This window comes from Berghia stephanieae, chromosome 6 (genome assembly GCF_034508935.2).
Source record: "Berghia stephanieae isolate SIO BIC M18660-M18661 chromosome 6, UCSD_Bste_1.3, whole genome shotgun sequence".
Lineage (NCBI taxonomy): Eukaryota > Metazoa > Mollusca > Gastropoda > Nudibranchia > Aeolidiidae > Berghia > Berghia stephanieae.
In genome coordinates this window covers 18219987-18237486 of record NC_088365.1, presented here as the reverse complement: position 1 = coordinate 18237486, position 17500 = coordinate 18219987, and the positions used below count along the sequence as shown (strand labels likewise).

The 17500-nt window shown below is 34.2% G+C and overlaps 1 protein-coding gene across 1 annotated transcript in view; it reads right to left on the bottom strand.

The window, feature by feature from the left end:
• Window positions 1-17500, bottom strand: part of LOC144975787 (uncharacterized) — a 46587-nt gene that overhangs the window by 3169 nt on the left and 25918 nt on the right. Inside the window, exons 16-22 of the mRNA XM_078919975.1 lie at window positions 16074-16277; window positions 15250-15406; window positions 12586-12677; window positions 11064-11177; window positions 8099-8233; window positions 4589-4768; window positions 2106-2262 (exon numbers count right to left, since the gene is read on the bottom strand). Coding sequence (XP_078776101.1) covers window positions 2189-2262; window positions 4589-4768; window positions 8099-8233; window positions 11064-11177; window positions 12586-12677; window positions 15250-15406; window positions 16074-16277 — 956 coding nt within the window. The 3' untranslated portion in view covers window positions 2106-2188. The remainder of the gene's footprint in view (window positions 1-2105; window positions 2263-4588; window positions 4769-8098; window positions 8234-11063; window positions 11178-12585; window positions 12678-15249; window positions 15407-16073; window positions 16278-17500) is intronic.

Below are 17500 nucleotides of genomic sequence, written 5' to 3'. Positions count from 1 at the left end.
GCTTAACTGCTGGTCAAAATTACTTCGCGATGGTGGCGAACGAATCGGCGATCTCAAGAAGTGGGTGAGAGAGGGATCTAGAAATGACTTTGGGTTTGAAACGAATATTTTTATGTGTTCGTGGATAGCTCACACGGTAGAGCCACGCTCTCACCTGCCAGGCGGAGTTGTCGTACCAATAAGGTTGCAGGTTCAAACCCCACCACCGCCGCGAAAAAAATTTTTATTCTCTATTGTCTTCTGGCACTTTTCTACTCACTTCATATCTTGTTGTTACCAACATAAGTGCCTGCTCCACTCACTTTTCTGAATTAAAAATTCACCCCATACACCGGAGCATACTCAATGTCTCAATCGTTTCTATGTTATATGTTTGTGATGAGAATATTGGCTATTAAGCTTAACTGCTGGTCAAAATTACTTCGCGATGGTGGCGAACGAATCGGCGATCTCAAGAAGTGGGTGAGAGAGGGATCTAGAAATGACTTTGGGTTTGAAACGAATATTTTTATGTGTTCGTGGATAGCTCACACGGTAGAGCCACGCTCTCACCTGCCAGGCGGAGTTGTCGTACCAATAAGGTTGCAGGTTCAAACCCCACCACCGCCGCGAAAAAAATTTTTATTCTCTATTGTCTTCTGGCACTTTTCTACTCACTTCATATCTTGTTGTTACCAACATAAGTGCCTGCTCCACTCACTTTTCTGAATTAAAAATTCACCCCATACACCGGAGCATACTCAATGTCTCAATCGTTTCTATGTTATATGTTTGTGATGAGAATATTGGCTATTAAGCTTAACTGCTGGTCAAAATTACTTCGCGATGGTGGCGAACGAATCGGCGATCTCAAGAAGTGGGTGAGAGAGGGATCTAGAAATGACTTTGGGTTTGAAACGAATATTTTTATGTGTTCGTGGATAGCTCACACGGTAGAGCCACGCTCTCACCTGCCAGGCGGAGTTGTCGTACCAATAAGGTTGCAGGTTCAAACCCCACCACCGCCGCGAAAAAATTTTTTATTCTCTATTGTCAAAATTCAGTCCACCTCGGCTCGTAATCGAACCTCAGACCTTCTGATTACCGGTCAGACGTGTTGCTTTGTCTGGCACATTTCATACAACCTTGTTCAGATCTTTATCTTACACTGATGCCTGCTCCTTAATTTCTAAACTTGATATTTAGTTCTGGCCATAAAATTATAAGAGAATAAGCACAGCATTGGGAAAGACAAACCAAGTAAATTGTTATCAAAATAATTCAATAGGAAATGAGCGCCAGCTTTCATGATATTTAACTAAGGTTGCCTACCATTCTCGTTTTCACTCAATTGTTTTTATTCCAGAGGGATCATCTGGTTTTGATATAGTAAAATAAACACAAAAGACAAAGAGTCGGTATCAGCTCAATGTATTGAACAAATGTACGGTTTTAATAAGTTAACTGACGCATTGTGGAGACTCGTATTTTCACATTTTGGAGAAAATTTTTCCTTCCTAATCTTGGAAAAAAAACTCTGAATCCTGGGACTTCTGTCAAGTTTACAACAACAGCCCTATGTACATTAAGCATGAGATGAGCATAAGTCTAAGTTGCGGCCTCTGTGAAATTGGAATGATCAATTATTATTTGGGGATAATTCATTTAGTCATGTGGCCATAATGTGGAAAGTCACAGAACGCTATTACTATTAGAAATGATATGCCGAAGTGGAGTAATGATTTCTTTACCTTGAAGGGTAATGTAATCGTGTAAATATCTTACGCCTCTGGAGACATTCAATGCCTAAGCATGTAATCAATGTTTGCCCAATCAGGTTTAGCTCGTACAGTTAGTATTCTGTCCTTGCACTGGGTTCCAGTTGCATCGTAATTTGGTCTTTGGTTGAACACAAATGTTGTCCTCCACGTGAGTAAAATGGTAATTACAATCTTTATGCTTTCAAGTTTGTACATATGGGCAGCAGGCAAGTGTCATATTGGGTTTTGCAATATGGTAATTTAGGTAAGATTCAGATATCTGTGTCTATACAGATAAGCTATTATAGGATAAATAGTTACGCCAAAGTGAGAGGTTACATATGAACATTAAGCTTTAAACTTTACCCAATGGAAAACGTTAAATCGTTTTCAGCTTTGCTTTTAGGTGATGCTACGTAGCCATTCCATTTCTTGCATTCTCTAGCTGCTTAATGAAACTTTATATTTCTGTCAATAAAGCCATAGCAATAACCATTGTGTTTTTCGTACCCCGCGGGACATTCTGCAAAATAAAGAAGAATATAATAAAAGAGGCCTTTGAAAGAAAAAATGCATTTTATTGGAAGGTGAGGGCTGTTTTGTTTTGCTTTTTATATTATTTGATATTTTTGGTATAAGTCTGAATATTCGAGGACATTTTGATTATTTAAAATAACGTTTTATTATGTTTCTTAATGGATGTCGCATTCCTTGGATGGACACATGTTGAAAAACAAGTTGAGTTGAACTTAACAAACGGTTTCAAAATAACATTTTACTGTTATGAAGTTTCTAAAATGTATATCTTAAGGCAAGAATAAGCCACCCTTAAGACTGTAATGTAATCCTCGAGATTTTTTAATCCAAAAATTAATTTAAATTGAAATTTTAACAAACAAAACTTTTTAACATGTCAACACCCCAACGAAATTCTAACACACCACTTTCTCAGATGCACATATCTGTCACAAAGGTTGCCATATTAAATTACTTTACTGCAAAACTTCCTGTTTTAAATTTATTTTGACACATTCGGATTGTCAATTTAAGTTTAAATCCATTGATTATTTTACCTTTAAGAAATAATTTTTTAAATGTTCATGCAGTAAACTATTTTTTGAATATCTAATAACCTAGTAAAAGATATTTGGCTCCCAATTAGACACATAGTATGTCTAAGTAAACGGTTGCAGTGTCTGTCTGACCTGCGATGTCTTCGCGCTTTATTTCAGACTCAAAGTCTAGAAAACTGCTTAGGGCTTGCATAATCTGATGGTGCCACTACAAAGATTGGCAGTGACAACTCTCTGTGGAGAATGATAAAAATTGCATCACCAGTGTGTACAACTACAAATGTGTTCCTTTCTTTAGGTCCTCTTTTTCCAAAATGCTGCCATACATTTACTATCAGCATCACTATTCTTTTTCTGTGAGATTTCAGCATGGTTTTCTGTCATTGATCTGAGTCATAGAAAATGTTTTCAACACAATATTTCTAGATGAATATACCATGTCTGGGGCATAATCTTTTCCTTTAGAGATTATCTTCAATAAGATGGATAGTGAGAGAAAATATGATGAACAACATTTTTTGCTTAATGGTAGATACCCGCTATATGTTAAGCTTTACGATCATCAAAAAGAGTATGAGACCGGTTTCAAAGCAATGCTAATAAAAGAAATGATACAAGTCCACACAAACTACCTCTAGTTGTTGTTCAAGAGTTTGAGATTATTCTCTCAATTCCAACACACCAACATTGACCTGTCAGATTTTGACATGCAATTATGCACTCGCCATTAAAGCATTCATGAGAGACTCTACCATCCTGATGGCACCCAAAAATTGTTAGAAGATATCGACTTTGGATGAATATTTACTCATGCCATGAAATTCAAAGCATATTTGTTTCAACATTCAGAAAATCAGGAAATCTTCCGTGATGATGAATAGCTCAAAAGAAGATGCAAAGATGTTTTAGAAGAGCACTTGCTCAACTAGAGCACCAAATGACAGCTTCTAGATACCGATTTTAAAGTTTTGTTAACTCAACCCCTATCATCATACTGAATCTGCCAAAATAGCCATTTTTTAACGATTTGTTTTTTCCTGATGTCATTGAATATCAGAGCAAAGAATAATACATGACTTATTTGTAGACTGAAAAGAGCAACCAGCTTTTATGAACAGGTAACAGATAGAGAGAATTTTTGGATTAGAGGGAGGCAAAATGAGTCACTTCGTGATTTGGCCAACTATGAATTGGCGTACCACACCTGTTACAATACTTTAGATGAAAGGACGTTGGTTACCAACATACAAACAAAACCAAAGAGCCAACTAGAGCAAAGTATACCCGAGGCCGCTTTAGGAATCCGCAGTGGAATGGCCATGACGCACAAAAATTGTAAGCAATTTGTAACAACGCGTATGATGCAACTTGTTGATTCCAAAACCCAAAGCCCAAAGAAAGCGCATCCAAGGCAACTGATGTTGCTGTAGACATAAGAGAGGAGAAGGCGGCAGACGATGTCTCTGTATATATTAGATAATCTCGGTAATTGTTTTCCCTTCTAAATTGGATCGTTTTTTTAAATGAGTAAATTTTTTGGAGTAGTTTGGATTTTCAAAATTGGTTATATTACCACCCTGCTCCAAATCAATGTATCGGTTACACACTATGTAATTACCTGAAAAACACAAACTGATCTAAACTTTTGCGTCACGGCAAAAGACCGAATTGGCTAAAGAAGAGCTGATCGTTGTTTACAATAAGTAAGTTAGAAAGTGGTATCAATTGCTTTGAATTCTTAATGTATTACAAGCACCATAAATAACAAATGCGTACCACCACATTCAAGGTCCGTTCCAGTCAGCTTTCCGTTTGCCATGCATGTCCTTGTTGTACTGCCTTTTAATGTAAATGTGCCGGTCCTACATCTGTAGTTAACCGTTTCACCCACGGCAATTGTGCTGTCTTTTGTGGATGCTCTAGCATAACGGTCAACTGGAGCGACTTTACATTCAGCTGAAAGGTTGATAAGACATCCAATACAATCTTTTCCAATTACATAGTATGTATGTGACCTATTGTAGCCAAACAGTATTATGCCAAGGTGTGCCAAATGATGAAAATTACTTGACAATTACAGATGATCAGATGTATTAGATCATATTTTGGCGTATTCAGATATTATTTTATTTTGCTGTATATTTTAGTATGTAGCTGGCATTATTCATTATTTGATATTTTGGCAAAAATTCTATTTTATACATCTAAATGACACTATAATAATACCGTTTCGATACGATGGGTCACATAATTGAGCTGTCGTGAACACAGAACAGTTCGTACTTGGTGATTAATTCCTAAGGTTTTAAGTCGAAATGATCTATATAAGATCAATACATATAGACAGCGTGGATGATTCCTGTTCACATCAGACATTTGTATCCATAGTCCTTTGTGGAATAGTTAGGCAACGCTATCTCACGATGCCGCGCGTAATTTTCTTATTTTACTATTTCGAAATTTCGATAACTAAATGAACCCTGAAGACTGAAGACGAATTAAATAATTGATTTCATAATTTAAAATACTGCCTTTTATCAAATGTTATAGAATATTGCGACTAACGCCTTCCCTCTCCATTATATTAATGGCGCCTAACGCTCAACGAAACACCAATAGGATTCAATAGTCTGATGTCACGTCCGCCCAGCAATGAGCAGCTTGGTTCTAAACAAAGAAAATCGGTACTTTTTTTCTTCAGGCTGGTTATAACTCTTTCACATGTCATGTGATCAGAATTTATAACAGTCAAAACACGATCAGATTTATGTTTTTCTCCTCTGGGTACTCTTTTATGCTCGTTGGAGAAGTATTTCATTAGGGAGACCGCCATTTTTCGGATAGTTTAGAACCAGTTACCATGCGTCATTACGAGGGAAGTGACGTCACGACTGTTGGAGCCTATTTACAGTGTCACACGTGTTGCATTTCATCATAGACCAACTCATTACCACCACTACAACTACCATAACCATCTCCTCTTCTTCCTCCACCACCACATTCATGATCATCATTCAAACTGTTCAGTTGAAAAGACGAAATAATATATTATCCTAAGAATGTAGATAATGGAATTTGTATTTGCATCTTTTATTAAAAATTGGGGAAAAAAACATGAATAGGAATCACTAGTTAGCATCATGAGAGGTATTTCAAATGTTCACTGTTTTCTGAAAGGCATCATATATATATATATATATATATATATATATATATATATATATATATATATATATATATATATATATATATATATATATATATATATATATATATCTCATTATAATTATCATCATCATAATCATCATTGCCTTTTCACGTTTTCACCATGGATCAGGGTATGGACCAGAAACAAACAGTTTCCATCCCTCTCTATCTTGAGCTAAATTTTCTTTTTTATCTTGTTCCATGTCTTATCACTTCTCTGTATAGCAGCTTATCTAGCTCTTCTCCGTGTTCCCCGTGGCCTTGATCTTCTGCCCTGAGGGTTCCAGTCCAATACTTTCTTTGTTATAGTGAATTCATTCTTTCTGATGGGGGTGTCAAATGCACATCCATCGTCATTTTCCTATTTCCTCTCCGACTAGTTTTTGGTGTGTTCTTTTCCATAATGATTCGTTCTTAATTCTATCCATCCATTTAATTCTAAGTGTCTTACGCATGCGCCTGTCTATGAAAATCTGTATCTCCCTTAAACATGCCTGCGATGCATTAGACGTTTCACATCCATACAGTAGGACTGACTTCATATTTCAGTTGAAAAGTCTTAGCTGTAGTCGAAGAAAGATATATTTAACTCTGTTCAAAGATGTGAATGCAGCCTGTGCCTTTCCTATCCGCGCTTTTACCTCTGCTTCCCTGCTTCCTTCCTTGTCAATTATACTTCCGAGATAGCATAACGTGTCAATATCATTAATGTCCTGATTAATTTACTTTAATCTGCTCCCTTTGATGTGTGCCTATCATTAAGACCTTTGACTTTGCAGGGTGAATTCTTAAACCAATGGATTCCGAGAGGCTGTTTATAATTGTGGTTTTTGCTTGCATCTGGTCTTGGGTGTGAGACAGAAGAGCCAGATCATCCAACTGTGTCCAGGGGTCCAGTGTATGCCATTTCTTTGCTATTTTGAGGTTTCCTGGACAGTCAATGGCAAAGATGAACATAAATGGCGAGAGCAAGCATCCCTGCTTGACACCAGTTTTAATTTCAAAGCTGTCAGTAAGTTGATCTTCATGTACAACCCTGCAGCTTGTTCTTTCAGACATTTCCTTAATAAGGTTTACCAAGTTCTCAGTGATTCCATAATGTGCCAGAATTTTCTACAAAGTTGCTCTGCAATTACTGTCGAAAGCCTTCTAGTAATCTAGGAAGTTGACAATAAGAGGAGAGTTCCATTCGATAGACTATCATTCGCAGAGAGGCAATCTGGTCGGTGGTTGAACGGTTTTCCCGAAAACCTGCCTGTTTGTTCCTCAATCATATATATATATATATATATATATATATATATATATATATATATATATATATATATATATATATATATGTAAATACCAGTTTAAAAACCCGTATATTTGCGGGAAAACAAAGTTTATTTCGAAAAGATACTCATCCATTCTAATGATTATACTACCGCATTGTGTAAATTAACACAGATCACGGTGAATCTTTTGAGCCATCAATGATTAATGTCGGCCAAATAATAAATTATGTAGGGGCGAAGCTATATAAATGGGACAACAGGGCGGACTGATACCGATTCACAAACATCATTACAGCCCACCAGATTTTATAAATATTAATCTGAGTCAACGGGTGACAGAATTAAGACAAACATCTGAACTAATATGTATGAAAGGTGCCAGACAAAGCAAGAAAGAAAAACAAGAAAAATTACCATCCTTCGAGTGGGTAGTCTTAGTTTTTGGGATGTTTTTTTTTCTTATATTATTCTCTCTTGATTTGTTTGGTGCCTTTCATACACACTTGCTCAGATCTCTGTTTTACACCAGTGCCTGCTCCTTTGTTTCTTAATTTGAAAGAGTTTCCAGTTGATTGTAAAATAAGTTTTGTAAGATAGTTGCATATCAATCCTTTAAAAATAGTTTTATAATTTTTAGATTTATCAGAAGACTGTGCTCGTTGGCTAACATTTAACATGGGCTGTACGGAACAACTTTGATCCCCGAATCAAATATTAAGTATAGATACGTGATATAAATTCTCCAGCCAAGGTGCACCTTTTGTATTCACCCACTGGAACTAAAAATATGTAGGCTACTCACATTTATCACCACAAACACCACAAATCTTGGCACAGTTAGCTCTGGAAAAATCTTTATGGTCTGAACACATTGACGGTTTGTCTTCCATGAATGCTCGGCATTCGTCTCCTAAATAATCATTGCACTCTACGTTGTCTGTTGATATAAATGAAATAAAGAAATGATTTGAATTCAATGCGTCTATCATTTTAAGCCCATCCTTACCGACCATTTTCTGGATTTTACCCCAAAACGTCATAGCCCACCAACATAAGAATTAATTTTTAAAACTCTTAACTCAAATAAAAGCTAATCACGAACTAAACATAATTCTGTTTAGCAAAACAAGCTCTACAACAGAGCAATAAGTTATGATACCGTTTGCAAGATAATTTCTGCAATTTATGTGACGTACAAAAGAAATCTGGATAAGAAAGATTTTGGTTCCCTATAGTTGATAATGAGAGGGTTTTAGCTTAACATGAAATTGAAGTTTCAGTTCAAGGGGAAATTAAAGTTTATTTATCGTTTTTCGCCATTATCATTTACAATACAATGAGAAAGTTTCTTGAAATAATCAAGAGATGAAAACATCAATAAATAGATTTTGATTTATAAATTTAAATGCGTTAAAACATTATGTACCCTGTTGTATTAAATTGTAAAGATGTCTGTGTGCATTGTGAAGTAAAAAATGTCATGAGATCATATTATTAAAAGATCCAGACATTTTCATTTATGTTTATTATTTTTGTTTGAGCAATTAAACCACTAAAGATTTTTCCATTTTTGAGGACAATAAAAATTTATAGCTATTACTAGTACTATTAAATAAACAAATAGATGCTGAATTTTCAATTGAATTGAAGAATTTCAATGTAGTGAAAATACGCGTCAAATCTATTTTAAGTATAATCGGCTGTTGAACTGTTATTTCTTTTTGCAAAAGATAATAGGGAGGTCTCGTAACATTTTTACTACTAAGCTATAGTAAAATCGGGTTTTCCCCCAAAACAAAGAGGTATAATATTATAGAATTTTTTTAATGCTTTGGACTTATCAAATGAGATATTTAAGCACGCTTGCGAGTGTGTGTCAAGAACAAGCTTCATCCAGGTCATTCCAACATAAAAACGCCGGGACACGACTTGTCTCGATATTTTGCCTTTTAACTGTTTTCTTTGATGCGAATTCTACCTCACTAAGCAATACGATTTTATGAAAAACTGAGTATTAAACAGTGCCAAACAAAGCAAGAAAGAAAATTATGTACAAGAAAAAAAACCATCCCAAATAATCAGCCTTCTCGACTAGGTAGGATGGGGCTTTTTAATTGTATTTTTCGTCCCTGCTATGTTTGGTAGTGTTTTTACAAACTTTTAAAATATTTATGATTCACCAGTTCCTGCTAATTTATCACTACGATTTTTTTTAAGTTCCCACAATGATATGGCTCTCTTTGCTTTGCATACAATTTATGCATTATTTTTAAATTTGATATTCAACTGCCTTGAGATTGTTGATTATAAGTTGCTTTCGTGACAGACATATGTTTTCTTTTCTGAAAATTGTATCTTTTTCTTCAGTTCCTGGTTCAAAAGCATCGAATATGTTAAAATCAGCAAATTATTTGATAATAGTGCATTACGAACTTAGAAAATAAAATTCACAATTATCAAACTTTTAAAATAGTAAAAATTCTAAAAAGTCTTGTTTCATCATTTATAGTTTCTATGATAGATTAATGTAATTTGGTCCTTAATAATATTCCAACTATCTCCTTCACAAATTACAGGGCACCTAAAATCATTCTGCTAAGATCATTCTAAGAAAAAGGGCAACAGATCATATTACACCCATGTTACTATCACTTCAATGGCTACCTGTTGAATTAAGACTCAATTATAAAATTGCTGTTCTTTGCTTTAAATGTATCAACAAAACTGCTCCTTCATATTTATGCAACCTTATTTCATTGCACGCTCCTTCCAAATCTTTAAGATCGAGTGATCATCTTCGATTAACTGTTCCCAGAAAACGACCCAAACAGTTTTCAAATAGGTCTTTTTCTTATGCTGAACCTTCTTTTTGGATCTCTCTTCCAAATTCCTTAAGAAAATGCAATAAAGAAACTACTTTTAAGACAAATATTAAGACAAATTTTGTTAGAAAATATTTGATAGATTAAAATCTGCTTCCTTTTAATGATTATTTTTTCATGATATGAACATCTTGAGCATGTTTGGTGTACCTACGACCTGTTATTGTAGCTTTGATGTTTGTATTAAAAAGGCGCCTAGAACTGTTTGTATATGGAATAGGCCCAGTACATATGATTTACATTATTATTATTATTATTATTATTACTATTATTATTATTATTATTATTATTATTATTATTATTATTATTATTATTATTATTATTATTATTATTATTATTATTATTATTATTAATATCATTATTTTTGTTATTATTATTATTATTATTATTATTATTATTATTATTATTATTATTATTATTATTATTATTATTATTATTATTATTATTATTATTATATATTATCATTATTATTATTATTATTATTATTATATTATTATTATTATTATTATTATTATTATTATTATTTATTATTATTCCATTCATAAACTAAAAACAACAGTTGTTTCAGCACGGAAATCAATTCACATACTATCGAAAAACAAATTGATAAACAGAAATAAATAAAACAGGCTTGAGGTTATTTCATGACAAACAATCTAATAAACTTTATAATAGAGTTTTGTTGTTGTTTTTTTGTTTGTTGTTGTTGTTTTGTTTTTATTTTGTTTTTGTTTTTTGTTTTTTTTATCCTAAGCTAATTCATTATGAGAATAATACAAAACTCTAATCAGATAACATAAATATTTTTTCGTGTATCGTATTTATTCCATCATACTTTTAGAGACATATGACTTGGCCATTCATCAAAATTTTAATCAAGCTTACCAAGTTTGTCTACAGCACAAATGAGGTACATTTGGGGAGCAATCCAATTACACATTGTCGAGCTCCACACGCCTTTCTCATTGATAAATCCACAATCATATTTACGGGCTTTTCCTGAAAAGCATACATAAACTCATTTAAAAAAGTATAGAAATTAAACCAGTTACTCTTCGTACTCTGAAACATCACGTACCGTATTAAAAGATGTGGCCAGAAAACTCGTCCTTCAATTAGATAATATCATTCAATTTAAATTGGACTCATTTTCGCAAAGTCTCGGGTTTGAGATTTTTGCTAAATCGAGGGTCGGTCAAATCCATCGATATTTTAAGGACGACATTTTTGGCCGAATTATTTACAGAGTAGGCCAGTTAATTAATTCAAATTGTCCTCATTTTTTAAAGCCTAAAATAAAACTGTTCGGCCATGTACTTTTTGACATTACGAACTGTGCCATTAATTTCAAGAATTTTAGTTCTACCTCAATAGTCCTTCTCAGTTAAATTTCACTTACTGTTTTAACCATTTTGCAACTTACTGTTTACAAATAATGTAGGTTTGTTGTTTTGCTTGATTTATTTTTCAACAAACAATAATAAATAAACTACAATCAAAACAAAAAATTGAATAATTTATTCCAACATTCGTTGAAAACAAGTTAACTTAAAATAACATGGTTGTGTGGTTGGGTACCTTTAAGCAGGCGCTTCCGTCAGTGAACTAGCAAGATTGTTGACTTCTGAGAGATAGATAGTTAATTTCATCAACGATTGAAATAGCCAACTGGTAAAATATGACTGTATTGCTATTTTGGTGACTGGGACGCTTGCTCCAAGGTACTCACCAAAACTATTACGTGCTGCTAAAATAAGTCTTGATATTGACAATGCATGTTGGAATACATGATCAAAGTCATTTTTTTTTAGTTGGAGGGAGTCTAAAAAGACAGTAAAAGTAAGATTTTTGCCCTGTGTGCTTCTTCTAAACAGTGGAGGAGGAGGGGGAGTGCGAAAAAACTAAAAGCATATATGGGTATATCATGAAGAACGAAAATTGAGATAAAAACAGAAATCGTGAAGATAATGATGCAGCTCGTAACATCAAAAACTACGTGGGAACGTACCTAATACCAATCCACCAACCAACCTACCTACGAACATTCCTACACACATACTTAAATAAATAAAAAATGCATACATTCATACATGCATACATACATAAATACATATACATACATATACACATAAATACTTATATGGATACATTCATACATACATATATACATACATACACACATATATACATACATGATGGTGATTATTATTATTATTATTATTATTATTATTATTATTATTATTATTATTATTATTATTATTATTATTATTATTATTATTATTATTATTATTATTATTAATATTATTATTATTATTGTTATTATTATTATTATTATTATTATTATTATTATTATTATTATTATTATTATTATTATTATTATCATTATTATTTTACAGACCAAACCCACCAGTTAACCATGTTACTGTTGTACCATCACTCCATTTCAATAGCTCGCCGGGTTTGTACCTCCTTGCATCAAACCATGTGAGTTTACCTTGACTTTTGTTTATGAAAAGAGGTATAAAAATTTTAAGTTAACATTTATAAATTCGTCATTGAGACTTTGGATATGCATTCTCTCTTTTGTTTATGTATTACAAGACATTTATTTGAAACATAAATAGCATCAGCAGTAGAGAATGTATTCGAAGTGGCAGTGGAAGTTGTAGTAAAACCAAAGCTAGAGGTGCCTAAATGAGCCAGTAAAATGGAGGGAAAAATATACTGAGTAGATGTCGCTCATATATAAGGGAACAACACAAAACAAACAACGTTTCGGCCCTTGGCCTTCGTCAGGAGACAAAAAACACAAACACAAATATGTAAATTTACAATATATCACATTTCGTCATATGTAAACAATGTAAATGTAAGGAGAGGGCGTCAGGTGTGGATGCAAGAAGAGGCGCGAGATAAGGAAGACGGGAGGGGGGGGGGGCGGGGAGAGAGAAAGAATGAGAGAGAGAGAGAGAGAGAGAGAGAGAGAGTGCGGGAATGGAGAGGATATGTGTGTCTGTCTGCGTATGTGTGTGTGTGTGTGTGTGTGTGTGTGTGTGTTGTAGTAGTATTAGACTCCAGCACGGTTTCGTCGAACTCCTCGGGACATGCAAAACAGTTCGAGGAAACCATGACTTGTCAAAACAACTTGATGGAGAGGAGGGAAGGTGAGGGGAGGCAGTGAGGCTCAACGGTATGGTCTTAGTTTCGCACCCGAAAGATAACTAGTTCGAATATTCACCCCGTTGTGTGGCCTTCAACAAGCCATCTCTCCATAGCTCAATTTACGGCGCTGAGCTGCGGTTGTCACCTGTGCTATTCCAGTCTTCCCTTGTAATAGATAAGACAAAATCGCCTCTTGAGGATGAATAAAGGGAACTTTATTATTTATATACGTTATTGCCTATGTTGAGAGAGAGAGTACTTTATACATAACATGTTACAAGAAGGGAAGGGGAAGAGGGGGGGGGGGGGGGCTGCCGTATCACAACATTCATTTACTGTCGTAGCCAAGCATTAGCAGATCATGGCGCTTGATATTGAAATTAAAACGAATGGGGAAGTATTAAGAATGAGCAGAGAGGTGTCGGTTATGGGTAACGGCGATGGACTCCGTGTATGTGTGTGAGTGAATGAGTGTGCATGTGTGTATCATATTGTTTACACATAGTCATAGTAGCAGTACAAGTAGTAGTAGTAGTAGTAGTAGTAGTAGTAGTAGTAGTAGTAGTAGTAGTAGTAGTGGTTGTAGTAGTAGTTGTAGTAGTAGTAGTAGTAGTAGTAGTAGTAGTATTAGTAGTAGTAGTAGTAGTAGTAGTAGTAGTAGTAGTAGTAGTAGTAGTAGTCGTGGTGATAATAATAATAGTTGTTGCAGTAGTAGTAGGAGGAAGAGGGGGAGGAGGGGGAAAAGGAGGAATAATAATAGTAGTAGTAATAGTTTTTGTTGTTGTTGTTGTAGTAGTCGTATAATATTAGTGGTAGCTCTAGGAGTAACGAATCTATTATCAAATTGGATAAATAATGGATTATTTGAAATGTAGAAGCTCCCGCATCCAATAACTATCCTTGCTTGTCGAATAATGAAAGGTTTACAGTAAAATAATTAATTAATTAATGATTCAAGATGGGATGGTTTACAGTCATAAAGGTCGTGAGATATATATATATATATATATATATATATATATATATATATATATATATATATATATATATATATTTCTCTCTCTCCTCTCTCTCTCTCTCTCTCTCTCTCTCTCTCTCTCTCTCTCTCTCCTTGGCTACAGCACATATCATGATGGCAACAAACATTTGTTAGGTCACTATTATTAGGATTTTTATTCATATAAAATTGTAAAATAAAACAATAATCCCATATGTTTATATAGCAGTTTCGATTTTATACAATAAATGTAAACAGGGATGAGGGTATGATTATAATTACATATACTGTTAAACAGGTGGTAAAATCTCTCTACCACGTAGCCTTTAAAAGTTCACTTTGTCTTGCCAGTTTGAGGTGAAAAATAGTTTTATTCATCTCATTGTGTTTGTTAAACAGGTAAAAGTTAGTAATATTTAATAAAACGCCAAAACAACAAACAAACAAACAAAACAATTGATAAACCTAATTATTCCATGCCAAATGGCCGTTTAAAATTGCCACTAAAAATTATTAGCAATGAAGGTAAAAGACTTTACCCGACTCATATTTATCGTACAAACATCACTGGACTGAATAAGGTAAGAAATAGATACATTTTCACAGTTTTTAGCTGTCCGTGGCCTTCGTAAAGTTATGGCCTGATACTGACCAAACAATGCCGTCAAAATGCCAGTCTTTGGCCACAAAAGAAAACAAATCGTGAGTTGTTTTCAATAGTTCAACCAATGAAATAACTTGTTTCCATGGGCTCTACTAACGACAACTCACTTAGCGGTGCAAAAAACAAATAATGACGTCAAAATGCCAGTCTTTTTGGATTTCCGTGTCAGGCTATAACATAACGATGGCTACGAGCTATCTCACTGAGGTTCACCAAAAGTATAGTGTCATGATATACATTTGACTTACTTTACAGTTTTCATAAAATCATTTTCTTCAATACTTTCAGGCCGTGGTAGATGTCCGCCAATCGTAGCACACTCCTTTTTAGCAGCGTCATAGTCTAATTGCTTGTTCAGGAAACCATAGCAGTTGTTTTTATAGGGTTTGTAGCCAATTGGACACTCTGTCAGAATAAAAAGTAGAATTTATTAATGTACGCAATGTTTAATCATACGAAAAGTAGAAAACGGTAAGTTGTCACAGTCGGCAAGAGTAAAAACAAACACCATACACTATACTGGCGTACTCGGAAAAAAAAAACAAAGATTTTAAACTTTGGACAGAAAACGCATCCTTCAAATATCGACCAATTAAATTTTCCTTCACCTTGTCAAAAACTCTCAAATCTGAGACTTCGCAGTTTTTGGTTTTGGAGTTTTTGACATGATGAGCGATTCTTTTATTGATCGATATTTGAAGGACGAGTCTTCTTGCTAAAATTATTTAAACGTATGTTGTTTTTTTTTCATAGTAAAGTGATATAGAGGACGAATGATGTTGATTATGTTAATTGCAAATTATGGTCTTGTGGTATGAAATTCTGTTTCAGACCTTTAGGTTCCTGATTTGATTACCCCCCCCCCCCCCCAACCCCCTCTTTCACATTTGGCGACGCGAGTCAAGTCCTTAGAAATCGGTCTTTGCTTTGCTTTGTCTTTCTTTGGCCAGGCCTAGTAGTCATAATCCATTAGGACCCAAAGGATGGCACAGTTTTACAACATTTTAAAAAAAAATTACATTCTCAGCTGAAATTTTTCTGTAACAATAGTGTTTTAAGTGTAACATCTTACCTGTACAAGCATACCCTACACGGGACCATTCACCATTGGTTAGACATGTAGTAGTCACCAAAAACTTATTTCGATTGCATCTCATGGTCACTACGTCGCCAAGTTTGTATGAAGACCTAGGACGACTATGCATGACTGCGTCCCTGGGAACTGAGGGTGGTTTACACTTCATTTCTACAATATTTGGAGCGGAATGGGGAACGTCTAAGGTTGGAAGAAAAAAAAGAGTGAAAATTTGCATTTGTACATTTAATAAAGAGTAAATCAGTGCGAATGGTTTCGGTCAACGTGCACTTAGTTGCAGTTCTGATAATCCAAATTATGATGGGCCCATTGTTTTGTAATAGAAATTCTCTCAAACTAACACAAAATATTACCCATTACAACTATGTTAATTCAGGGCAATAATTGAGTTAGACATTCAGATCTTATTTGTGTACCTAGGCTTGTGTCAATGAGGAATGTTAGACATATTAAAATGGAAATGAGTTGGAACATTAAGCCAAGTTAAAAAGCCAAGAAAAGTATAACTTAATAATTTTCAAAGATTTGATAATCTGGAATTATATCTAGTAAATAACTTAATAATATAGACATAATAATGAAAAAGGGAATTTAAAGTTCAGAAGTATGCATATATAAAGTTTTAGATTTTTGGCACTTGATAAAAGAATATCTCTTGTCGTCAATTCAAATAAATAACAATGTGAATTTGAATGTCAGTTTCGATTTAATTACAAAAGCAGATCAAATGAGCCTTTCGGATTTCCCCTTTATCAACAAAACAGGATGAATGAAACACTAAAGATGAATGAGCTTCGATTTAATTACAAAAGCAGATCAAATGAACGTTTCGGGCTTCCCCTTTATCAACAAAACAGGATGAATGAAACACTACAGATGAATGAGATCGTGTGGTAGAGGCGTTGTCAAGATATCTAAATAAACAAAACATTGATGGGCAGGAAATAGTATGCCCCTTTCTAAGGAAGCACGAATTAAAATAGAATAATAGATATTTCTAAAACGTGCGCAGTACTTTAAGTTAAAAGAGGGGAGGCGGAGAGAAACTGTGTAATGCAGTTTAGAAAGTGAAATATAAAAACGTGTTGTTGGAAAATAAATACAATGGAATTTGAAATAAATACAAAAATTAAGGGATGTCGGTATAAGGATAATCATTAGTGGCAGTTTTTTCCTCAATTCAAAATATGGCGTCTTGACTGGACTCTGGATCAGATGGTGCAATGCCCTCACTTGACCCCACATCACACATTCTCCATACATTGGCAACAATGATGTTGACTGATAATTTAAGGGGCGGTTTGGGTCTTTTCCAAAAAAAATTAATTACCAATATTAGGCGTTTTTAATCATTCTGTATCATCATTATAGGTTAAAAAACAACATTTATGGTGACAATTTTA